At 42.9% G+C, this 24,506-nt stretch overlaps 1 protein-coding gene across 7 annotated transcripts in view; it reads left to right on the forward strand.

Annotated features, from left to right (window-relative positions):
• LOC132403569 (src substrate cortactin-like) overlaps nt 1–24,506 on the forward strand; it is a 109,283-nt gene that overhangs the window by 52,691 nt on the left and 32,086 nt on the right. For all 7 annotated transcript variants that reach the window (XM_059986974.1, XM_059986970.1, XM_059986976.1 and 4 more), the window contains 2 exons: nt 5,269–5,323; nt 17,256–17,366. In XM_059986974.1, the coding sequence (XP_059842957.1) occupies nt 5,269–5,323; nt 17,256–17,366 (166 nt within the window). The remainder of the gene's footprint in view (nt 1–5,268; nt 5,324–17,255; nt 17,367–24,506) is intronic.

Here is a 24,506-nt window from a genome sequence, read left to right on the forward strand (position 1 = left end):
CAGCTTTGAATGTCCTATGGACTCAGACCCCAAGATCTCTCTGATCCTCCACACTGCCAAGAGTCTTACCATAAATACTATATTCTGCCATCATATTTGACCTACCAAAGTGAACTTCTGGTTAGGAAGTTTAGTAGAGGCCCAGGTTCTGTAACTTCTCAATCAGGATTCTGGGAATGATTGTATTAAATGCTGAGCTATAGTCAATGAATAGCATCCTGATATAGGTGTTTGTGTTGTCCAGGTGGTCTAAAGCCGTATGAAGAGCCATTGAGATTGTGTCTGCTGTTGATCTATTATAGTGATAGGCAAATTGCAGTTGGTCAGTTTAGTCATGACCAACCTCTCAAAGCTTTTCATCACTGTAGATGTGAGTGCTACCAGGCGATATTCATTAACGCAGCTCACATTATTCTTCTTAGGCACTGGTATAACTGTTGACTTTTTGAAGCAAGCTGGTACTTCTGCCTGTAGCAGTGAGAGGTTGAAACTGTCCTTGAATATTCCTGCCAGTCGGTTGGCACAGATATTTGGAGCCTTACCAGGTGCTCCATCAGAACCTTCCACCTTGCAAGGGTTCACCCTCTTTAAAAACAGCCTAACATTGTAGTGGTTGATTATATCAAAAACTCTATCCCTGCTACATTGGACACTCACCAATATGCTGACCAAAAGAACCACACCTGGTCCTGATATTCCTAGAAAACAAGGATATTTGTGTCAGAATACTCTTTCTGGATTTCAGCATTCAAAACTATTGTCCCACAGATGTTGGTGAGTAAACTCCTACTACTCTATCTAAATACACTACTGTGCAACTGGGTGTTGGACTTCCCAATGAACAGACCTCAGAGAATCGATGCTCAGCCGTACCTCCCTCCTTATCTTTAACATGTACACCCCAGGGATTATGCTGAACCATTGCTGTACACTCTATTCACACGTGAGAGCACAGCCAAACATCTGAGTAATCACATTGTCAATTTCATCGACTGCACAACAGTGATGGGGCTCATCACCAACAAAGTTGAGATAGCCTTCAGAGAGGAGGTGGAAGAGCTTAAGGCCTGGTGCCAGGCAAATAACCTCTTCCTCATGTCAACAAGACAAAGGAAATGGTTATTAACTTCAGGAAAAATTCACACCACTTTTATCACACCCCCATCTTTACATCAGCATCACAGCAGTGGGAACTACGAGCAATTTCTAACTCCTGGAAGTGTGCATCTTACATAACCTTTCATGGCCCCAAAACATATCGTACGGAGTCAGGAAAGCTCACCAATACCTCTACTTTCTGAGGAGGTTGAAGAGAGCTGGAGTATGCACATTCATTCTCACATCATTCTGCAGATGTACAGTAGAGAGCATCCTATCGAGCTATATGACTGCTTGATATGGAAGCTGCACTGTGGCAGACAGGAAGGTTCTACAATGGGTAATCAAAACTTGCCGAACACATCACCAGCACCAGCCTTTCTGCTATCAAGGACATACAGTATATACAGAAACATAGAAAACCTGCAGCATAATACAGGCTCTTCGACCCACAAAGTTGTGCCAAACATGTCCCTACCTTAGAAATTACTAGGCTTACACATAGCCCTCTATTTTACTAAGCTCCATGTACCTATCTAAAAGTCTCTTAAAAGACCCTATCGTATCCACCTCCACCACCGTTGCCGGCAGCCCATTCCACACACTCACCACTCTCTGAGTAAAAAACTTACCCCTGACATCTCCTCTGTACCTACTCCCCAGCACCTTAAACCTGTGTTCTCTTGTGGCAACCATTTCAGCCCTGGGGAAAAGCCTCTGACTATCCACACAATCAATGCCTCTCATCATCTTATACACCTCTATCAGGTCACCTCTCATCCTCCATCGCTCCAAGGAGAAAAGGCTGAGTTCACTCAACCTGTTCTCATAAGGCATGCTTCCCAATCCAGGCAACATCCTTGTAAATCTCCTCTGCGCCCTTTCTATGGCTTCCACATCCTTCCTGTAGTGAGGCGACCAGAACTGAGCACAATAATACAAGTGGGGTCTGACCAGGGACCTATATAGCTGCAACTTTACCCCTCAGCTCTTAAATTCAATTCCGCGATTGATGAAGGCCAATACACCGTACACTTTCTTAACCATAGAATCAACCTGCTTAGAGCGTCCTATGGTCTCGGACCCCAAGATCCCTCTGATTCTCCACACTGCCAAGAGTCTTACCATTAATACTATATTCTGCCATCATATTTGACCTACCAAGATGAATCACTTCACACTTATCTGAGTTGATCCAGTTTTGCATCCTATTAATGTCTCGTTGTAACCTCTGAAACTATCCACAACACCCCCAACCTTTGTGTCATCAGCAAACTTACTAATCCATCCCTCCACTTCCTCATCCAGGTCATTTATAAAAATCACGAAGAGTAAGGGTCCCAGAACAGATCCCTGAGGCACCCCACTGGTTACCGACCTCCATGCAGAATATGATCTGTCTACAACCACTCTTCGCCTCTGTGGGCAAGCCAATTCTAGATCCACAAAGCTACGTCCCCTTGGATCCCATGCCTCTTTACTTTCTCGATAAGCCTTGCACGGGGTACCTTTTCAAATGCCTTGCTGAAATCCATAACTACATCTACTACTCTTCCATCATCAATGTGTTTAGTTACATCCTCAAAAAAGTGAATCAGGCTCGTAAGGCACAACTTGCCCTTGATAAAGCCATGCTGACTACTCCTAATCATATTATACCTCTCCAAATGTTCATAAATTCTGCCTCTCAGGATCTTCTCCATCAACTTACCAACCACTGAGGTAAGACTCACTGGTCTATAATTTCCTGGGCTATCACTACTCCCTTTCTTGAATAATGGAACAACATCCGCAACCCTCCAATCCTCTGGAGCCTCTCCCGTCCCCATTGATGATGCAAAGATCATCACCAGAGGCTCAGCAATCTCCTCCCTCGCCTCCCACAGTGGCCTGGGGTACATCCCGTCTGGTCCCGGAGACTTATCCAGCTTGATGCTTTCCAAAAGCTCCAACACATCCTCTTTCTTAATGTCTATATGCTCAAGCTTTTCAGTCTGCTGTAAGAGATCCCTACAATCGCCAAGATCCTTTTCCATAGTGAATATTGCAGCAAAGTATTCATTAATTACCTATGCTGTCTCCTCCAGTTCCATACACAATTTTCCACTGTCACACCAATTGGTCCTATTCTCTCACATCTTATCCTCTTGCTCTTCACATACTTGTAGAATGCCTTGGGGTTTTCCTTAATCCTGCCCAACAAGGCCTTCTCATGGCCCCTTCTGGCTCTCCTAATTTCCTTCTTAAGCTTCTTTCTATTATAATCTTCTAGATCTCTAACATTACCTAGCTCTCTGAACCTTTCGTAAGCTTTTCTTTTCTTCTTGACTAGATTTACTACAGCCTTTGTATACCACGGTTCCTGTACCCTACCATAATTTCCCTGTCTCATTGGAACGTACGTATACAAAACTCCACACAAATATCCCCTGAATATTTGCCACATTTCTTCCGTACTTTTCCCTGAGAACATCTGTTTCCAATTTAAGCCTCCAATTTCCTGCCTGATAGCCTCTTAATTCCCCTTACTCCAATTAAACGCTTTTCTAACTTGTCTGTTCCTATCTCTCTCCAATGCTGTTGTAAAGGAGACAGAGTTATGATCACTATCTCCAAAATGCTTTCCCACTGAGAGATCTGACACCTGACCAGGTTCATTTCCCAATACCAAATCAAGTACAGCCTCTCCCCTTGTAGGCTTATCTACATATTGTGTCAAGAAACTTTCCTGCACACACCTAAGAAACTCCACCCCATCTAAACTCCTTGCTCTAGGGAGATGCCAATCGATATTTGGGAAATTAAAATCTCCCCTAACGACAGCTCTGTTATCATCACACCTTGCCACGATCTGTTTCCGTATCTGCTCCTCAATGTCCCAGTTACTGTTGGTGGTGAAAGGTGGTGGAAAAGTACCAGTAACTTCATGAAAGATCCCACCCATCCTGCTCATGGATTGATCATTCCACTTCAATCATGGAAGAGGCTACGTAGCATCCACGAGGACAACTGGACTCAAAAACAGTTACTTTCCCGAAGGAGTAAGGCTGATTAACACCTCCGCCCACTGACACACCCCTCAACACCCCCAACCGCCACTACTTTATTACTTCTTGTCAGTATCCTTAGGTACAGACACCTCTGAGCCTATATTCGCTTTATGGACATACAGTATAATCTGTGTATATACAGTAAGCTATCTTATTTATTTACAGTATGTATATTTATTGTTTTATTATGATTATTATTGTGTTCTTTATCTTTCGTATTTTTTTGTGCTATATTGGATCCAGAGTAACAATAATTTTGTTCTCCTTTACACTTGAAGCTTGAGTCTTGTAACTGTTTTTGGAACATTATAGAGGGAGATTTACTTTTTTGCAGATATCCTCCAATCAGTTCACTTGTGCTAACCCAAGCCTGACAGGACAGTCAGAAAGAATGGTTTACTGTGTATCTAACCATTGCTAAGTCTACTTTGGACACATTTGATAAGAAGTGCTGGGAGACCTCTATTCTGTAGCAATGTGACTTTTATTTTGTATGAAAATTAAATTATGCACAAGCCAACACAGGATTGAAATTTACAGATATTCACAGTGCTGTGCAACACATTTCACTGGGGCTGGATTCCTTTTTTTGTACCTTTATTAAATCAAAAAAAAGCACAGAATTCCAAATATGAATATATGGCAGCAAAAGGTACAAAGACATTGCTTTCTATCAGTAGGTTGTTCCTACATTTGTGACTGGGTTAGTCAGTGTAGCCAGTCAGGGGTACCAGTCCCCTGTTATACTCCTTATTTATTGGTTAGGATGGAGTGGTTTGATTGGGAACATTTGATGGTATATTGTCAGAAGACCTTTACTCTCGATATAGTCCATGCTGTACCTGTCCTGGTTGTGTTTAGTAGAACAGCTTGTACAGAGTACAAACATAAATACCGATTTGTATTAATGTTCTGGATTGATTGAATGTAACAATGTAAGATCATGAGGCATTGATGTTATGGAGAGAATGCGAGCAGTTTGAGATGAAAGATAGGAAAAGAAGGTGGAGGAAGCAATTGGTTCAATAGTCCATTCATTTTCCTAAATGTTTGGTCCTTCTAGGTTGACTTGTTATAGATAATTTCTATGTTAGCTCAGTCTTCTCACTCTCTCTTGCAGTCAGCCATGGGATATGAGTACAAAGGAGAAGTGGATAAGCATGTTTCACAAAAAGGTAAACTATCGTCTTTTTTCCTTTTAAAGAGGAAAGGGGAAAATCAAATTCAAATACAGGCTTGGATACATGTTAGCATTTTTAATATGGTGTGATATTCCCTGTATTTATCCTGGGATATGATGCTGTCTGTTTACTTGGTGGGGTGTGATATTCTTTCTACTTATCCAGGTGTATGATATTCTCTATATTCACCCAGGTGTATGTGTTATTCCTTCATTTTCCCAGGGTTGTATAGTATTATATGTTTGTTTACCCAGATCCGTGACTCTAACTGTATTTATGAAATGCTGTGATATTCTGCATATTTAAGGTAATTTATTATCATGGTATGTGCTGTATGCAGTATACAACCCTGAGCTCCAACCAAAGAAAACCATGGAACCTGTTCAAAGAAAAACATCATCGCCCCCTCACGTGCATAAAAAATCAAATCATGCAAACAGCAACAACAAAAAAGGAGTGAAAAACACAGAATATTAGACACAGAACTGAAAGAGTCCAGCCATATTCAGTTCAATTTAGTTCATCACTTGCAGGCTTCCCTGATCAAAAATTGCCCAAAATAGTTACAAAAAGAAGGAGCAACCAGAAACGAGAAATACATCTTAACGGCGGCCCAATCAGTGACAGGAGCAGGCCACAGTGATGAGTTTTCTCACAGATTGGCGATGTTTGTTTAAGAAGAGAGGCTCGTGGGCATTTGGGCTCATTCTGGCAGCACAGTCAGCGACAGGAGCAGGCCACAGTGACGAGGTTTCTTGCAGGTCAGCGACACCTGTTTAAAAGTACAGAAGGGACAAGCGGGCAGCCATTGTTGAGAGTAAGAGTATCAGTCTTTGGCTCAAAAGAGGTGTTGGCTCTGGGAAAGTTTCTGTTAAGCTTCTCTTTATTTTCTCTTACTGTACCTAGAGTAGCAAATGGCCATTGTGTGTTCTTCATGCCGGATGCCGAACTACATCTGTGTGAAGTGCATCCAACTGCAGCTTCTTGAAGACTGTGTTAGGAATCTGGAGCAGCAGCTGGATGACCTTCAGCTTATATGGGAGAGTGAGGAGATAATCGATCAGAGTTACGGGGAAGTAGTCACCCCTAAGTTGCAGGGTGTTGTTGGGTGACTGTCAGGAGAAATGGAAATGTGAATAGGCAGTTAGTACAGAGCACCCCTGTGGTCATTCCCCTTAATAATAAGTATACTGTTTTGGATACTGTTGTGGGAGTGACCTCCCAGGGGAGTGCACTGAGCATGGGTCCATGATGCAGAAGGGAAAGGGGGAGAAGGGGTGGGGCAGTAGTGATAGGAGACTCAACAGACAGGAGATTCTGTGTATGTGAACAGGACACCTGAAAGGTATGTTGCCTCCGAGGTGTCAGGGTCAGGGATGTTTCAGATCGCGTCCACAGCATTTTGGAGAGGGAGGGGGAGGGAGAGCAGCCAGATATCTTGGTACATATTGGTACCAATGATATAGGAAGGAAAAGCAAAGAGGTCTGGAAAAGAGAATTTAGAGAGCTGGGCAGAAAGCTGAGAAGCAGGACTTGCAGGGTAGTAATTTCTGGATTGCTACCTGTGCCATGGACTACTGATGGTAGAAACAGGATGGTTTGGCAGATTAATGTATGGCTGAGAAGCTGGTTCAGGGGAAAAGGTTTCAGGTTCTTGGATCACTGGGATCACTCTGGGGGAGGTATGACCTGTACAAAAGTGATGGGTTGAATTTGAACCCAAGAGGGACCAATAGTCTTGCGGCTGGTTTGTTAGAGCTGTGTTGGGCAGGAGGGTTTAAACTAGTTTGGCAGAGGGGGTGGGAACCAAAGTGAAGGGACAGGATAAGACGGATGGCATGCAGTCACACTGTCAGGAAGGCCAGACAGATGAAAAGACAAAATTGTAGCCAGCAGGGTGAGTACCAATACATTAGCGATACAGAATCAAAAAGCGTAGCAAACACAGCATTCTAAGTGTTAATTCATGGAGTATAAGAAATAAGGTGGGTGATTTTGTTGCACTATTACAGATTGTCAGGTATGATGTTGCGGCCATCACTGAATCATGGCTGAATGATGGTTGTAGTTGGGAGCTGCATGTCCAAGGTTACATGTTCTATTGGAGGATAGGAAGGTAGGCAGAGGGGGTGGTGTGGCTCTACTGGTAAACCATATAACCATATAACAATTACAGCACAGAAACAGGCCATCTCGGCCCTTCTAGTCCGTGCTGAACGCTTACTCTCACAAAAGAATGACATCAAATCAGTAGAAAGATGTGATATAGGATTGGGTGATATTGAATCCTTGTGGGTTGAGTTAAGAAAATGCAAGGGTAAAAGGACACTGATGGCAGTTATATTCAGGCCTCAAAATAGTGGCTGGGATGTGGACCACAGATTACAATGGTAAATAGAAAAGGTGTGTCAAGGGGCAATGTTATGATAGTCATGGAAGATTTCAACATGCAGGTTGATTGGGAAAATTGGGTTTTGTAATGGATCACAAGAGAGAGTGGTTGTTGAATGCCTACGAGTTGGCTTTTTGGAGCAGTTTGTTATTGGGCCTACTAGGGGATCGGCTATACTAGATTGCATGTTATGTAATAACCCAGAAATGATTATGGAACTTAAGGTAAAAGAACCCTTAAGAGACAGTGATCACAGTATGATTGAGTTCAACTTGAAATTTGACAGGGAGAAAGTAAAGTCTGCTGTAGCAAGATTTCAGTGGAGTGGTATGAGAGAGAAGTTGGCCATAGTAAGTTGGAAGGACATGCTGGCAGGGATGACAGCAAAGCAGCAATGGCATGAGTTTTTGGGGAAAAAATGAGGAAGGTGCAAAATAGATGTGTTCCAAAAATGAAGAAATATTCAAAAGCAAAATAGTGCAACTGTGGCTGACAAGGGAAGTCAAAACTAATGTAAAAGCAAAACAGAGAGAATACAATAAAGCAAAATTAGCAGGAAAACAGAGAATTGGGAAGCTTTTAAAAGCCTACAGAGAGCAACTATAAGATTCATTAGGAGGGAAAAGATGAAATATGAAAGCAAGATAGCAAACATTATCACATAGATAGTAAAAACTTTTTCAAGTATGTAAAAAAAGATAAAAGAGAGATGAGAATGGTATAGGATCACTAGAAAATGAGGCCAGAGAAATAATAACAGGGGAAAAGGAAATGGCAGATGAACTAAATGAGTACTCTGCATCAGTCTTCTCTGTAGAAGACACTAGCAGTGTGTCAGATGTTGAAGGGTGTGAAGGAAGAGAAGTGTGTATAGTTACTATTACAAGGGAGAAGGTGCTCAAAAAGCTGAAAAACTTAAGTGTACATAAGTTACCCGGACCAGATGAACTGCACCCTAGGATTCTGAAAGAGGTAGCGTTAGAGATTGTGGCAGCATTGGAAATGATCTTTCAAAAATCTTGGACTCTGGCATGGTGCCAGAGGATTGGAAAATTGCAAATGTCACTCCACTCTTTAAGAAAGGAGGAAGGCAGCCAGAAAGGAAATCATAGACCAGTTAGCCTGACCTCAGTGGTTGGGAAGATGTTAGAGTCAATTATTAAGGATGAGATGATGGACTACTCGGTGACGCAGGACAAGATGGTACAAAGTCAGCATAGTTTCCTTCAGGGAAAATCCTGCCTGATGAACCTGTTGGAATTCATTGAGAAGATTACAAATAGGATAGATAAAGGGGATGCAGTGGATGTTGTATATCTGGACCTTCAGAAGGCCCTTGACAAAGTGCTACACATGAAGCTGCTTACCAGTTAGGAGCCCATGATATTACTAGAAAGTTACTAGCATGGTTGGTCGGAGGCAGGGGGTGGGAACAATAAAAAAAAACTTTTTCTGGTTGGCTGCCAGTGACTAGCAGGGCTTGGTGTGGAGTCCTCTTCTTTTCATGCTGTATATTATTGATTTAGATGATGGAATAGGTGGCTTGTTGCCAAGTTTGCAGATTATACGAAGATTGGTGGAGGGGCAGGTAGTACTGATGAAACAGGTAGGCTGTAGAAGGATTTAGACAGATTAGGAGAATCTTCAAGAAAGTGGCAAATAAAATGCAATGTTGAAAAGTGCCTGATCGTGCACTTTGGTAATAGAAATAAATATGCAGACTATTTTCTAAGAGGGGAGAAAATTCAAAAATCTGAGATGCAAAGTGACTGGGGAGTCCTTGTATATAACACCCTAAAGGTTAACTTACAGGTTGAATTGGTGGTGAGAAAGGCAAATGCAATGAACTCCTGCCTCAACAAGGGCCTGAATCCATTGAAATTTGCCTATCACCACAATAGGTCAATGGCAGACGCAATCTCAATGGCTCTCCACACAGCTTTAGACCACCTAGACAACACAAACACCTATGTCAGGATGCTGTTCATTGACTGTAGCTCAGCATTTAATACCATCATTCCCACAATCCTGAGTGAGAAGTTGCAGAACCTGGGTCTCTGTATCTCCCTCTGCAATTGGACCCTCGACTTCCTAACCAGAAGACCATAGTCTGTGCGGATTGGTGATAATATATCCTTCTCGCTGACGATCAACACTGGCACACATCAGGGGTGTATGCTTAGCCCACTGCGCTACTCTCTGTATACACATGACTATGTGGCTAGGCATAGCTGAAATACCATCTATAAATTTGCTGACAGTACCGTTGATGGTAGAATCTCAGGTGGTGACAAGAGGGCATACAGGAGGAGTAAGATATGCCAACTAGTGGAGTGGTGCCGCAGCAACAACCTGGCACTCAGTGTCAGTAAGACGAAAGAGCTGATTGTGGACCTCAGGAAGGGTAAAACAAAGGAGCACATACCAATCCTCAAAGAGAGATCAGAAGTGGAGAGAGTGAGCAGCTTCAAGTTCATCATGTCAAGATCTCTGAGGATCTAACCTGGTCCCAAAATGTCAATGTAGTTATAAAGAAGGCTAGATAGCAGCTATATTTTATTAGGAGTTTGAAGAGATCTGGCATGTCAACAAATACACTCAAAAACTTCTATAGTTGTATAATGGAGAGCATTCTGACAGGCTGCATCACTGTCTGGTATGGAGAGGCTACTGCACTGGACCGAAAGAAGCTGCAGAAGGTTGTAAATCTAGTCAGCTCCATCTTGGGCACTAGCCTACAAAGTACCCAGGACATCTTTAGGGAGCAGTGTCTCAGAAAGGCAGCTGTTATCATCAGGTAGGAGATACAGAAGCGTGAAGGCACACACTCACTGATTCAGGAACAGCTTCTTCCCTTCTGCCATCCGATTCCTAAATGGACATTGAAGCTTTGGACACTAGCTCACTTTTTTTAATATACTGTATTTCCGTTTTTACACATTCTTTTAAATCTATTCAATAAACGTAATTGATTGACTTGTTTATTTATTATTTTTTTCTCTCTCTGCTAGATTATGTATTGCATTGAACTGCTGCTGCTAAGTTAACAAATTTCACGTCACATGCCAGTGATAATAAACATGATTCTGATTCTATTTCAATAAATCTAGGATATAAGAGTGAGGATGTGATACTGAGGCTTTATAAGGTACTGCTGAGGCCTTGCCTTTGAGTATTATGAATAGCTTTAGGATTCCTCATCTAAGAAAAGATGTGCTTGTATTGGAGAGGGTTCAAAAGAGGTTCTCAAGGACGATTCTGGGAAAGAAAAGGTTATTGTATGAGGAACACTTGATGGCTCTGAGCCACTACTCACTGAAGTTTAGAAGGATGAGGGGGATCTCATTGAAACGTTTTGAATGTGGAAAGGTGTGAAAAAGATTTTTTTCCCATGTTGGGGGAGTCTAGGACAAGAGGACACAACCTCAGGATAGAGGGTGTCCATTTGAAACAGAAATGTGGATTTTTTTTTAGCCAGAGTGTGGTGAATTTAGTGGAATTTGTACACAGGCAGCTGTGGAGGCCAGGTCATTGGGTATATTTAAGGCAGAGATTGATAGGTTCATGATTGGACATGGCATCAAAGGTTATGATGAGAAGGCCTGGGAGTGGGGCTGAGGAGGGGAAAAGAGGATCAGCATGAATGAATGGTAGAGCAGACTCGATGGGCCAAATGGCTTATGGTCTTATGGTCTTATAACGTGAACTACTGAGTACAATTCACTAACCGTCCGATTAAAACTTGCCCAACAGCCAGAAATCCTGCACCACCCTCCAACTGCATGGAGGAAGAGAGAACATCCCAGTGCAGGGAATGTTGCTCTTCCTTGGGAGCAGTGAGTGAGAGGGAGAGAGAGATTGTCACACACAGAAACCTTTGTCCAGCAGCAGCTAGCAAGAGGCTGATAGAAAGCACTGAACACCCGCTCACCTTCCCCATTTGCCTCAATTATGTCAATCTTTCTCAGTGCTTCATTCAGAAAAATTGGTGAAAGATGTTAATTTTTTTTCTTTTCACCACAGTACAGGCCATTCGGCCCACAATGTTGTGCCGACCCTTAAACCCTGCCTCCCATATAACCCTCCATCTTAAATTCCTCCATATACCTGTCTAGTGGTCACTTAAATTTCACTAGTGTATCTGCCTCCACCACTGACTCAGGCAGTGCATTCCATGTGCCAACCACTTTCTGAGTAAAAAACCTTCCTCTAATATCCCCCCTTGAACTTCCCACCCCTTACCTTAAAGCCATGTCCTCTTGTATTGAGCAGTGGTGCCCTAGGGAAGAGGCGCTGGCTGTCCACTCTGTCTATTCCTCTTAATATCTTATATACCTCTATCATGTCTCCTCTCATCCTCCTTCTCTCCAGAGAGTGAAGTCCTAGCTCCCTTAATCTCTGATTATAATCCATACCCTCTAAACCAGGCAGCATCCTGGTAAATCTCCTCTGTACCCTTTCCAATGCTTCCACATTGTTCCTTTAGTGAGGCGACCAGAACTGGACACAGGACTCCAAGTGTGGCCTAACCAGAGTTTTATAGAGCTGCATCATAACCCTGCGACTCTTAAACTCTATCCCTCAACTTATGAAAGCTAACGCTCCATAAGCTGTTTTAACTACCCTATCTACCTGTGAGGCAACTTTCAGGGATCTGTGGACATGTACCCCCAGATCCCTCTGCTCCTCCACATTCCCAAGTATTCTACCATTTACTTTGTACTCTGCCTTGGAGTTTGTCCTTCCATATAACCATATCACAATTACAGCATGGAAACAGGCCATCTCGGCCCTTTTAGTCCATGCCGAATGCTTACTCTCACCTAGTTCCACAGACCCGCAATTCCAAAGTGTACCACCTCACACTTCTCTGGGTTGAACCTCATCTGCCACTTCTCAGCCCACTTCTGCATCCTATCAACCTGTTTCTGCAATCTTCGACAATCCTCAACACTATCCACAACACCACCAACCTTGGTGTCGTCTGCAAACTTGCCAACACACCTTCCTACCCCCACATCCAAGTCGTTAATAAAAATCATGAAAAGTAGAGGTCCCAGAACCGATCCTTGTGGGACACCACTAGTCACAACCCTCCAATCCGAATGTACTCCCTTCACCACAACCCTCTGCTTTCTGCAGGCAAGCCAATTCTGAATCCATAAAAAACACAAAATGCTGGCAGAACTCAGCAGGCCAGACAGCATCTATGGGAGGAGGTAATAACGATGTTTCGGGCTGAAACCCTTCATCAGGAGTGAAGTAACATGGGATGGTCGAGGGGGGATAAGAAGTGGGGGGAGGGATAAAGTAGAGAGCTGGGAAGTGATAGGCTGGAGGGAAATGGGCTAGGGTGAAGGTGGAGAATTATGGGAAATAAAAGAGAAAGAAAGGTAGGGCTGGGGGTAGAGATTATAGTGATGGGGAGATTATAGTGAAGAGAGAGAAAGAGAACCAAACTAAACTAATAGATAGGGATGGGGGTAAGGGTGGGGGGCAGGGGTATCAACGGAGGTCAGTGAGTTGGATGTTCATGCCGGCAGGAAGGAGGCTACCTAGGCGGGAGATAAGGTATTGCTCCATTGACCTGCGTGTGGCCTCATCTTGACGGTAGAGGAGGCCATGGACAGACATGTCAGAGTGGGAGTGGTCTGTGGAATTGAAGTGTGTGGCCACAAGGAGATCCTGCCACTGCTGGAGGACTGAGCGCTGGTGTTCAGCGAAATGGTTTCCCAGTCTGCGGCGGGTCTCCCCAATGTATAAATGGACACATCGGGAGCACCGGATACAGTATATCACCCCAGTTGACTCAATACCTTATCTCCCGCCTAGGTAGCCTCCTTCCTGCTGGCATGAACATCCAACTCGCTGACCTCCGTTGATACCCCTGCCCCCTACCTTTACCCCCATCCCTATCTATTATTTTAGTCTGGTTCTCTTTCACTCTCTTTTTCCCCCCCTCTCTATAATCTCTCCCCCCAGCCCTACCTTTCTTTCTCTTTTATTTCCCATAATTCTCCACCTTCCCTCTAGCCCATTTCCCTCCAGCCTATCACTTCCCAACTCTCTAATTTATCCCTCCCCCCACTTCTTATCCCCCTCGACCATCCCAGGTTACTTTACTCCTGATGAAGGGTTTTGGCCCGAAACGTTGTATTACCTCCTCCCATAGATGCTGTCTGGCCTGCTGAGTTCTGCCAGCATTTTGTCTTTTTTATTTATTTCCAGCATCTGCAGATTCACTCGTGTTGCCTTTCAATTCTGAATCCACATGGCCAAACTTCCCTGGATCCCTGAACATAAAAGATCCTAGCCAGAGGCTCAACAATCTCTTCTGTCACCTCGTGGAGCAGCCTGGGAAATATTCTGACAGGCCCAAGGGACTTATCCAACAACTCCAACACCTCTTCTCCCTTAATATGTCTCATCATGTTGATCATGCCTCAGCTCCAGGCTTCTTGGCCTTGAGACTGCACACTTCATTTGAAACCTCATGGAGACAGCAAAGTGCCAGATTGCTCAATCAGCCTGAAAACACATCACCAAAATGTAGATCACAGGCTCCTACACTGGCAGAACCATACTTGAAAGAAAAGAGGATGTTCAGGGCACCAAAAAGTTCAAATGCACCCACACAGGCACTGTTACACCTGTGGGAGTGGCCGTCGTCACCATGGCAAAGAGTCCATATTAACTTTGCTGGGCCATTCATGGACTCCATGTTTCTGATTGCTGTGGATGCTCATTCGAAATGGCCGGAGGTTATACCAATGAATTCAACCACATCAGCAAAGACTACGACCGCTATGAGGACAATCTTTGCCAGAAATGGCTTACCAGAGCAAATTGTGAGTGACAACGGACCACAAATCACATTAGAAGAATTCTTATTGTTCATGAAGAAGAATGGAAACATGGCATCAGACATTACAAATCATCTCCTCATCACCCGGCAATAAATGTGTTAGCTGAAAGCTTTATACAATCCTTCAAGAAGTATATATACATAATATACATAAATGATCTGGATGATGGGGTGGTAAATTGGATTAGTAAGTATGCCGATGATACTAAGGTAGGAGGTGTTGTGGATAATGAGGTGGGTTTTCAAAGCTTGCAGGGAGATTTTTGCCGGTTAGAAGAATGGGCTGAACATTGGCAGATGGAGTTTAATGCTGAGAAGTGTGAGGTTCTACATTTTGGCAGGAATAATCCAAATAGAACATACAGGGTAGGGCATTGAGGAATGCAGTGGAACAGAGAGATCTAGGAATAACAGTGCATAGTTCCCTGAAGGTGGAGTCTCATGTAGATAGGGTGGTGAAGAAGGCTTTTGGAATGCTGGCCTTTATAAATCAGAGCATTGAGTACAGAAGTTGGGATGTAATGTTAAAATTGTTCAAGGCATTGGTAAGGCCAAATTTGGAATATTGTGTACAGTTCTGGTCACCGAATTATAGGAAAGATATCAATAAATTAGAGAGAGTGCAGAGATGATTTACTAGGATGTTACCTGGGTTTCAGCACTTAAGTTACAGAGAAAGGTTGAACAAGTTAGGTCTCTATTCATTGGAGTGTAGAAGGTTAAGGGAGGATTTGATCGAGGTATTGAAAATTTTGAGAGGGATAGATAGAGTTGACATGAATAGGCTGTTTCCATTGAGAGTAGGGGAGATTCAAATGAGAGGATATGATTTGAGAGTTAGGGGGCAGAAGTTTAAGGGAAACATGAGGGGGTACTTCTTTACTCAGAGAGTGATAGCTGTGTGGAATGAGCTTCCTGTAGAAGTAGTAGAGGCCAGTTCAGTTGTGTCATTTAAGGTAAAATTGGATAGGTATATGGACAGGAAAGGAGTGGAGGGTTATGGGCTGAATGCGGGTAGGTGGGACTAGGTGAGATTAGGAGTTCAGCACGGACTATGAGGGCCGAGATGGCCTGTTTCCGTGCTGTGATTGTTATATGGTTTATATGGTTATAAGTCCAATAAAGCTATGGACTAGGAGGACACTTCTCTACAGCACAAGGTGGACAATTTCCTTTTTATGTATTGGAACTCTGGTCATGTGATGCTGTTCATGTGCAGGAATCTGGGATCCTGCATGGACCTCCTGAAACCAGATCTACGGAGGGAAGTACAGGATAAATAGTTCAGCCAGTTGTTGCCAAATGAAGCAGCAAGGAGTTTCGAGATTGGACAGGAAGTTCTCGTGCATGATTACCAAGAAGACAACTAGACACCCAGTAGGATAGCTACAAGAACTAGAACACTGACGTACACAGTGAATGTTGAAGATCATACATGGAGATGTCATGTGGACCAGATACTGGATGCTCAACCGAAGAACACACCTGAGTTGAATGCATCCAACAGACGGTCACATTATAGTCACTGGATTTACTTCTCAGTGATAATCATGTCGCTGACAACAACGTGATACCGGAAACCAAGAATGTTATCTTAGACAAGACACCTACCAAATCTGATGCCATTCTACAGGTCCAGAGGTGCCATTCTGAAGGAAACAGAGTGTCACCCAAAAAGATTGAACCTTTAGTTATGCACTGTTATTGTGAAAGCATGGTTATTTGGAATATGGTTTACGAAAGGAAATTGAATATTTTGTACATATACAGATTTATGGTGCATTAATCTAAAGGGGGAGGAAATGTAATGTATAGATCTTTTTCTTTTAGAGCAATGAGCCCCCCCCCTTAGCACTACATATTGATCTGTTGTCTGTGCATGCACTATTGTCTACACATGCGCATTTTTTTCTCTCTCTCTCTCTTACTGCCATGTGAATACACTAGTTAAAGCCATCTCCCACGTGCTTGCTTTTATTTAATTGATATGTAATTGTGTGCAGACACAACAGTAGTAACTGTTCCTGAACCTGCTGGTATGGGTCCTAAGGTTCCTGTACCTTCTTCCTAATTGCAGCAGTGAGAAGAGAGCATGACCTGGGTGATGCAGATCCCTGATGATGGACGCTGCTTTCCTGTGACAGCACTCCGTGTAGATATGCTCAATGATTTGGAGTGCTTTACTCATGATGGACTGGGCTGTTTATACCAGGCTGTGATGCAGCCAGTCAATATACTCTCCAGCCCACATCTATCGAAGTTTGTCAATGTTTTAGATGCCCATGCCAAATCTTCGCAAACTCCTAAGAAAGTAGAGCCATTATTGTGCTTTCTTCATAAATACACTTGTGTGCTGGGACCAGGGCAGATCTTCTGAAATGATAACACTGAGGAACTGCTAACCCTCTCTGCCTGTGATGAGGACTGGTTAATGGAGCTCCAATTCCCTCCTCCCGAAATCAATAATCATCTTGCTGACATTGAGTGAGATGTTCTTGTTGTGAAACCACAGCCAGATTTTCAAACTCCCTCTGTGTTCTTTCGTCACCCCCTTTGATCAACAGTGAGGGTATTTACTAGGGGATCTGATATGATCTCTATTTGCCAGGTGCTGTGGTATTCTCTATACTTACTCAAACTTGATATATTCTAACTTTCTTCTCTCGTAGATTATGCCAAAGGATTTGGTGGCAAATATGGAGTGGAAACAGAGAAGGTGGATAAATCTGCTGTGGGATACGACTACAAGGGAGCAACTGAGAAACACGAGTCCCAGAAAGGCATGTTCATCAGGCTTCCCACTCATACACAATGGTCTCTCTTAAGAATATATGAGATTATTTTATAGGAAGATTTGTGGGTTCATCATTTGCTGAAGACTTGTCATGGCTGATCTACATTTAAGGTTAAAGGTGAAGTGAGGGGAACTTTTTTTTACCCAGAGTGGTAGGTGCCTGGAATAGATTACCAAGGGTAGTGGTGAAATCAGGCAACTTTGTGGATTTTAAGAGGAAGAGATTTACAGATGAATACGAGGGGATGCAGGGATATAAATGATACATGGGATGAGTACAGTTAATATAAATTAACATCAAGACTGGCACAATATCATGGAATGAATGGCCTGTCCCTGCTGATTTGTTCTATGTTATGTAAAGCTGAAGTGAGGGTCTTTTTAATGATTTTTGTATCAGCCCATTAACTTTCATGTACATCCTTACTCTTTCGGGTCCTTCATGGTTTTCAGTCCCCCAGCATTTAGAAAACAAATTAACCAATTTTTAATTTATAGCCTCACATTTCCTAATTTAAGCTACATTTGCCACAGCTTTGTCCACAAATTTGAGAGAACAATTCCTTTTTTCAACTTTCTCCTCCCACCTACTCTATTTACCTGCCACTGAGTACAGTATCATCAGGAAACTTGTGTATATTGCTCCCTAGTGCTTTATCAGTCTTTTATAGATTTAATTAAAAGTTATGGGAGTAATGAATACACCAGGATATATCATAACTCACATCTATTTGATATGAATACATTATCATTAACCAATTCTTTCCTATCCCCCTAAACAAATTCCTTATCCTAGCTAATAGGATTCCTTTCAGTTCCATTATTGCTATTGTGAATAGCATCCATTTTTCTGCAAAATAACATACAGGTACTGGAAATCTTAAATAAAAATAGAAATGCTGGAAGTGCTGAATTGATCATATAACCACATAACAATTACAGCACGGAAACAGGCCATCTCAGCCCTTCTAGTCCATGCCGATGCTTACTCTCACCTAGTCCCACTGGCCCGCACTCAGCCCATAACCCTTCATTCCTTTCCTGTCCATATACCTATCCAATTTTACTTTAAATGACAATACCGAACCTGCCTCTACCTCTTCTACTGGAAGCTATTTCTACACAGCTACCATTCTCTGAGTAAAGAAATTCCCCCTTGTGTTACCCTTAAACTTTTGCCCCCTAACTCTCAAATCATGTCCTCTTGTTTGAATCTCCCCTACTCTCAATGGAAAAAGCCTATCCATGTCAACTTGATCTATCACCCTCATTATTTTAAATACCTCTATCAAGTCCCCCCTCAACCTTCTATGCTCCAACAAATAAAGACCTAACTTGTTCAACCTTTCCCTGTAACTTAGGTGCTGAAACCCAGGTAACATTCTATTAAATCTTCTCTGTACTCTCTCTATTTTGTTGATATCTTTCCTATAATTCGGTGACCAGAACTGTACACAATACTCCAAATTCAGCCTTACCAATGCTTTGTACAATTTTAACATTACATCCCAACTCCTATACTCAATGCTCTGATTTATAAAGGCCAGCATACCAAAAGCTTTCTTCACCACCCTCTCCACATGAGATTCCACCTTCAGGGAACTATTCCTAGATCACTCTGTTCTACTGCATTCTTCAATGCCCTACCATTTACCATGTATGTCCTATTTGGACTATTCCTGCCTAAATGTAGCACCTCACACTTATCAGCATTAAACTCCATCTGTCATCGTTCAGCCCACTCTTCTAACTGGCCTAAATCTCTCTGCAAGCTTTGAAAACCTATTTCATTATCCACAACGCCTCCTACCTTAGTATCATCTACATACTTACTAATCTACTTACTAATTTACCACCCCATCATCCAGATCATTAATGTATACGACAAGCAACACTGGACCCAGTACAGATCCCTGAGGCACACCACAAGTCACCGGCCTCCAACCTGACAAACAGTTATTCACCACTACTCCCTGGCATCTCCCATCCAGCCACTGTTGAATCCATTTTACTACTTCAATTTTAATACCTAACGATTAAACCTTCCGAACTAACCTTCCATGCGGAACCTTGTCAAAGGCCTTACTGAAGTCCATATAGACAACATCCACTGCTTTACCCTCATCAACTTTCCTCATAACCTCTTCAAAAAATTCAATAAGCCTTGTCAAACATGACCTTCCACGCACAAATCCATGCTATTCCTGATCAAACCCTGTCTATTCAGATAATTATATATACCATCTCTAAGAATACTCTCCATTAATTCACCCACCACTGTTGTCAAACTGACAGGCCTATAATTGCTAGGTTTACTCTTAGAACCCTTTTTAAACAATGGAACCACATGAGCAATACGCCAATCCTCCAGCACCATCCCCTATTCTAATGACATTTGAAATACTTCTGTCAGAGCCCCAGCTATTTCTACACCAACTTCCCTCAAGATCCTAGGGAATATCTTGTCAGGACCTAGATATTTATCCACTTTTATATTCCTTAAAAGCGACAGTACTTCCTCCTCTTTAATTGTCATAGTTTTCAAAATTTCCCTGCTTGTTTCCCTTACCTTACACAATTCAATATCCTCCTTTGTGAATACCGCAGAAAAGAAATTGTTCAAAATCTCCCCCATCTCTTTCGGCTCCACACATAGCTGTCCACTCTGATTCTCTAAGGGACCAATTTTATCCCTCACTATCCTTCTGCTATTAATATAACTGTAAAAACCCTTTGGATTTATTTTCACCTTACTTGCCAAAGCAACCTCGTATCTTCTTTTAGCTTTTCTAATTTATTTCTTAAGAATCTTTTTACATTCATTTACTCCATGGAGCACCTCATTTACTCCATGTTGCCTATATTTATTGTTGATCTTCCTCTTTTTCTGAACCAAGTTTCCAATATCCCTTGAAAACCATGGTGCTCTCAAACTTTTAACCTTTCCTTTCAACCTAACAGGAACATAAAGATTCTGTACCCTCAAAATTTCACCTTTAAATGACCTCCATTTATCTATTACATCCTTCCCATAAAACAAATCATCCCAATCCACTCCTTCTAAATCCTTTCGCATCTCCTCAAAGTTAACCTTTCTCTTATCAAAAATCTCAACCCTGGGTCCAGTCCTATCCTTCTCCATAATTATATTGAAACTAATGGTATTGTGATCACTGGACCCAAAGTGTTCCCCAACACATATGTCCGTCACCTGACCTATCTCATTCCATATAACCATATAACAATCACAGCACGGAAACAGGCCATCTCGGCCCTCATAGTCCGTGCCGAACTCTTAATCTCACCTAGTCCCACCTACCCGCATTCAGCCCATAACCGTCCACTCCTTTCCTGTCCCTATACCTATCCAATTTTACCTTAAATGACACAACTGAACTGGCCTCTACTACTTCTACAGGACGCTCATTCCACACAGCTATCACTCTCTGAGTAAAGAAATACCCCCTCGTGTTACCCTTAAACTTTTGCCCCCTAACTCTCAAATCATGTCCTCTCGTTTGAATCTCCCCTACTCTCAATGGAAACAGCCTATTCACGTCAACTCTATCTATCCCTCTCAAAATTTTAAATACCTCGATCAAATCCCCCCTCAACCTTCTACGCTCCAATGAATAGAGACCTAACTTGTTCAACCTTTCTCTGTAACTGAAGTGCTGAAACCCAGGTAACATCCTAATAAATCGTCTCTGCACTCTCTCTAATTTATTGATATCTTTCCTATAATTCGGTGACCAGAACTGCACACAATATTCTAAATTTGGCCTTACCAATGCCTTGTATAATTTTAACATTACATTCCAACTTCTGTACTCAATGCTTTGATTTATAAAGGCCAGCGTTCCAAAAGCCTTCTTCACCACCCTATCTACATGAGACTCCACCTTCAGGGAACTATGCACTGTTATTCCTAGATATCTCTGTTCCACTGCATTCATCAATGCCCTACCATTTACCCTGTATGTTCTATTTGGATTATTCCTGCCAAAATGTAGAACCTCACACTTCTCAGCATTAAACTCCATCTGCCAACGTTCAGCCCATTCTTCTAACTGGCATAAATCTCCCTGCAAGCTTTGAAAACCCACCTCATTATCCACAACACCTCCTACCTTAGTATCATCGGCATACTTACTAATCCAATTTACCACCCCATCATCCAGATCATTTATGTATATTACAAACAACATTGGGCCCAAAACAGATCTCTGAGGCACCCCGCTAGTCACCGGCCTCCATCCCGATAAACAATTATCCACCACTACTCTCTGGCATCTCCCATCTAGCCACTGTTGAATCCATTTTATTACTCCAGCATTAATACCTAACAACTGAACCTTCTTAACTAACCTTCCATGTGGAACTTTGTCAAAGGCTTTGCTGAAGTCCATATAGACTACATCCACTGCCTTACCTTCGTCAACATTCCTCGTAACTTCTTCAAAAAATTCAATAAGGTTTGTCAAACATGACCTTCCACACACAAATCCATGCTGGCTACTCCTAATCAGATCCTGTCTATCCAGATAATTATTAATACTATCTCTAAGAATACTTTCCATTAATTTACCCACCACTGATGTCAAACTGACAGGTCTATAATTGCTAGGCTTACTTCTAGAACCCTTTTTAAACAATGGAACCACATGAGCAATACGCCAATCCTCCGGCACAATCCCAGTTTCTAATGACATCTTAAAGATCTCCGTCAGAGCTCCTGCTATTTCTACACAAACTTCCCTCAAGGTCCTGGGGAATATCCTGTCAGGATTTATCCACTTTTAAATTTCTTAAAAGTGCCAGTACTTCCACCTCTTTAATCGTCATCTGTTCCATGACTTCCTTACTTGTTTCCCACATCTTACACAATTCAATATCCTTCTCCTTAGTGAATACTGAAGAGAAGAAATCGTTCAAGATCTCTCCCATCTCCCTCGGCTCCACACATAGCTGACCACTCTGATTCTCTAAGGGGCCAATTTTATCCCTCACTATCCTCTTGCTTTTAATATAACTGTAGAAACCTTTCGGATTTACTTTCACCTTATTTGCCAAACCAACCTCGTATCTTCTTTTAGCTTTTCTAATCTCTTTCTTAAGATTCCTTTTACATTCCATAACAGGAGATCCAACACTGCCCCTTCTGTAGTCAGTACCTCTATGTATTGCTGCAAAAAACTATCCTGCACACATTTTACAAACTCCAAACCATCCAGCCCTTTTACAGAATGGGCTTCCCAGTCTATGTGTGGAAAATTAAAATCTCCCACAATTACAACCTTGTGCTCACTACAAATATCTATATATTTCCTTAAAAATTTGCTCCTCCAATTCTTGCTCCCCATTAGGTGGTCTATAATACCCCCCCGTAAGTGTTACTACACCTTTCCCATTCTTCAATTCCACCCAAATAGTCTCCCTAGATGAGCCCTCTAATCTATCCTGCCAAAATCCTGTAATATTTTCTCGGACAAGCAATGCAACACCTCCTCTAGCCCCTCCGTTTCTATCACACCTGAAGCAACGGAATCCAGGAATATTTAATTGCCAGTCACACCCCTCCTGCATCCATGTTTTACTAATAGCTACAACATCATATTTCCATGTATCAATCCATACTCTAAGCTCATCCACCTTTCTTACAATGCTCCTAGCATTAAAATAGATGCATTTAAGAAACTCTCCACCTCTTCCTCTCTGGTTATCCCTAACAATGCGATCAACTTTATTATCTTTTTCTTCCTTCTCCCCTACATCTTCAGTCTGAGCGCTCCCCTTCTCTATCACCTGCCTATCCTCCCTCATACACTGTCTACTAGCTTTCTCTATTTGTGAACTAACCTCCTCTCCTCTAGTCTCTTCAAATTGATTCCCACTCCCCAACTATTCTAGCTTAAAGTCTCCCCAGTAGCTTTAGCAAATCTCCCCGCCAGGATATTGGTCCCCCTAGGATTCAAGTGTAACCCATCCTTTTTGTACAGGTCACACCTGCCCCCAAAGAGGTCCCAATGATCCAGAAACTTGAATCCCTGCCCCCTGCTCCAATCCCTCAGCCACGCATTTATCCTGTACCTTACTCCTTTCCTATTCTCACTGTCACGTGGCACAGGCAGTAATCCTGAGATTACTACCTTTGTGGTCCTTCTTCTCAACTGCCTTCCTAACTCCCTATATTCTCCTTTCAGGACCTCTTCCCTTTTCCTACCTATGTCATTGGTACCACGACCTCTGGCTCCTCACCCTCCCACTTCAGGATATCTTGGATGCGATCAGAAACATCCCGAACCCTGGCACCTGGGAGGAAAACTACCATCCGGGTCTCCTGACTGTGTCCACAGAATCGCCTAACTATCCCCCTAACTATCGAGTCCCCTATTACTACTGCCTTCCTCTTCCTTTCCCAACCCTTCTGAGCTACAGGACCGGACTCTGTGCTGGAGGCACGGCCACTGTTGCTTCCCCAGGTAGGCTGTCTCCCCGCCCCCCCCCCCAACAGTACTCAAACAAGAGTACTTATTGTTAAGGGGTACTCTCTAGTACCTGACTCTTCCCCTTCCCCCTCCTAACCGTGACCCACCTGTCTATCCCCCGTGGTTCCGGTGTGACCACCTGCCTGTAACTCCTCTCTATCAACTCCTCACTCTCCCTGACCAGATGAATGTCATCGAGCTGCAGTTCCAGTTCTCTAACACAGTCCCTTAGGAGCTACAGCTCGGCGCACCTGACGCAGATGTGAACTTCCGGGAGGCTAGGAGACTCCAGGACCTCCCACATCCGACACCGAGAACAACAAGCTGCCCTCACACTCATACTTCCCCTTTCCTCAAATGACAGGAAAATCTGAAACCTAAACCTACCTTGCCTCACCTGCTTCCGCCTAAGCCCGTTGAGCCCAAGCCCTTAAGCCTTCACTTTGCTCCCAGCTCACTCCACTGCCTGCAAATGACACTGCCCACTGTATAAGGCTGTGTCCTTTTTAAATCTTCCCTGCTTCACTGCCCGCCGTCACACACCTGAGCAGTCCTGCCTCTCTTAACTCCGATGAGAATAAGAAAAATTCAAGATGGCTCCCACCGCACTCCAGTTCTGATCCTCCGACCCCCTTCTC

The sequence above is a fragment of the Hypanus sabinus genome, chromosome 13, assembly GCF_030144855.1.
Source record: "Hypanus sabinus isolate sHypSab1 chromosome 13, sHypSab1.hap1, whole genome shotgun sequence".
Lineage (NCBI taxonomy): Eukaryota > Metazoa > Chordata > Chondrichthyes > Myliobatiformes > Dasyatidae > Hypanus > Hypanus sabinus.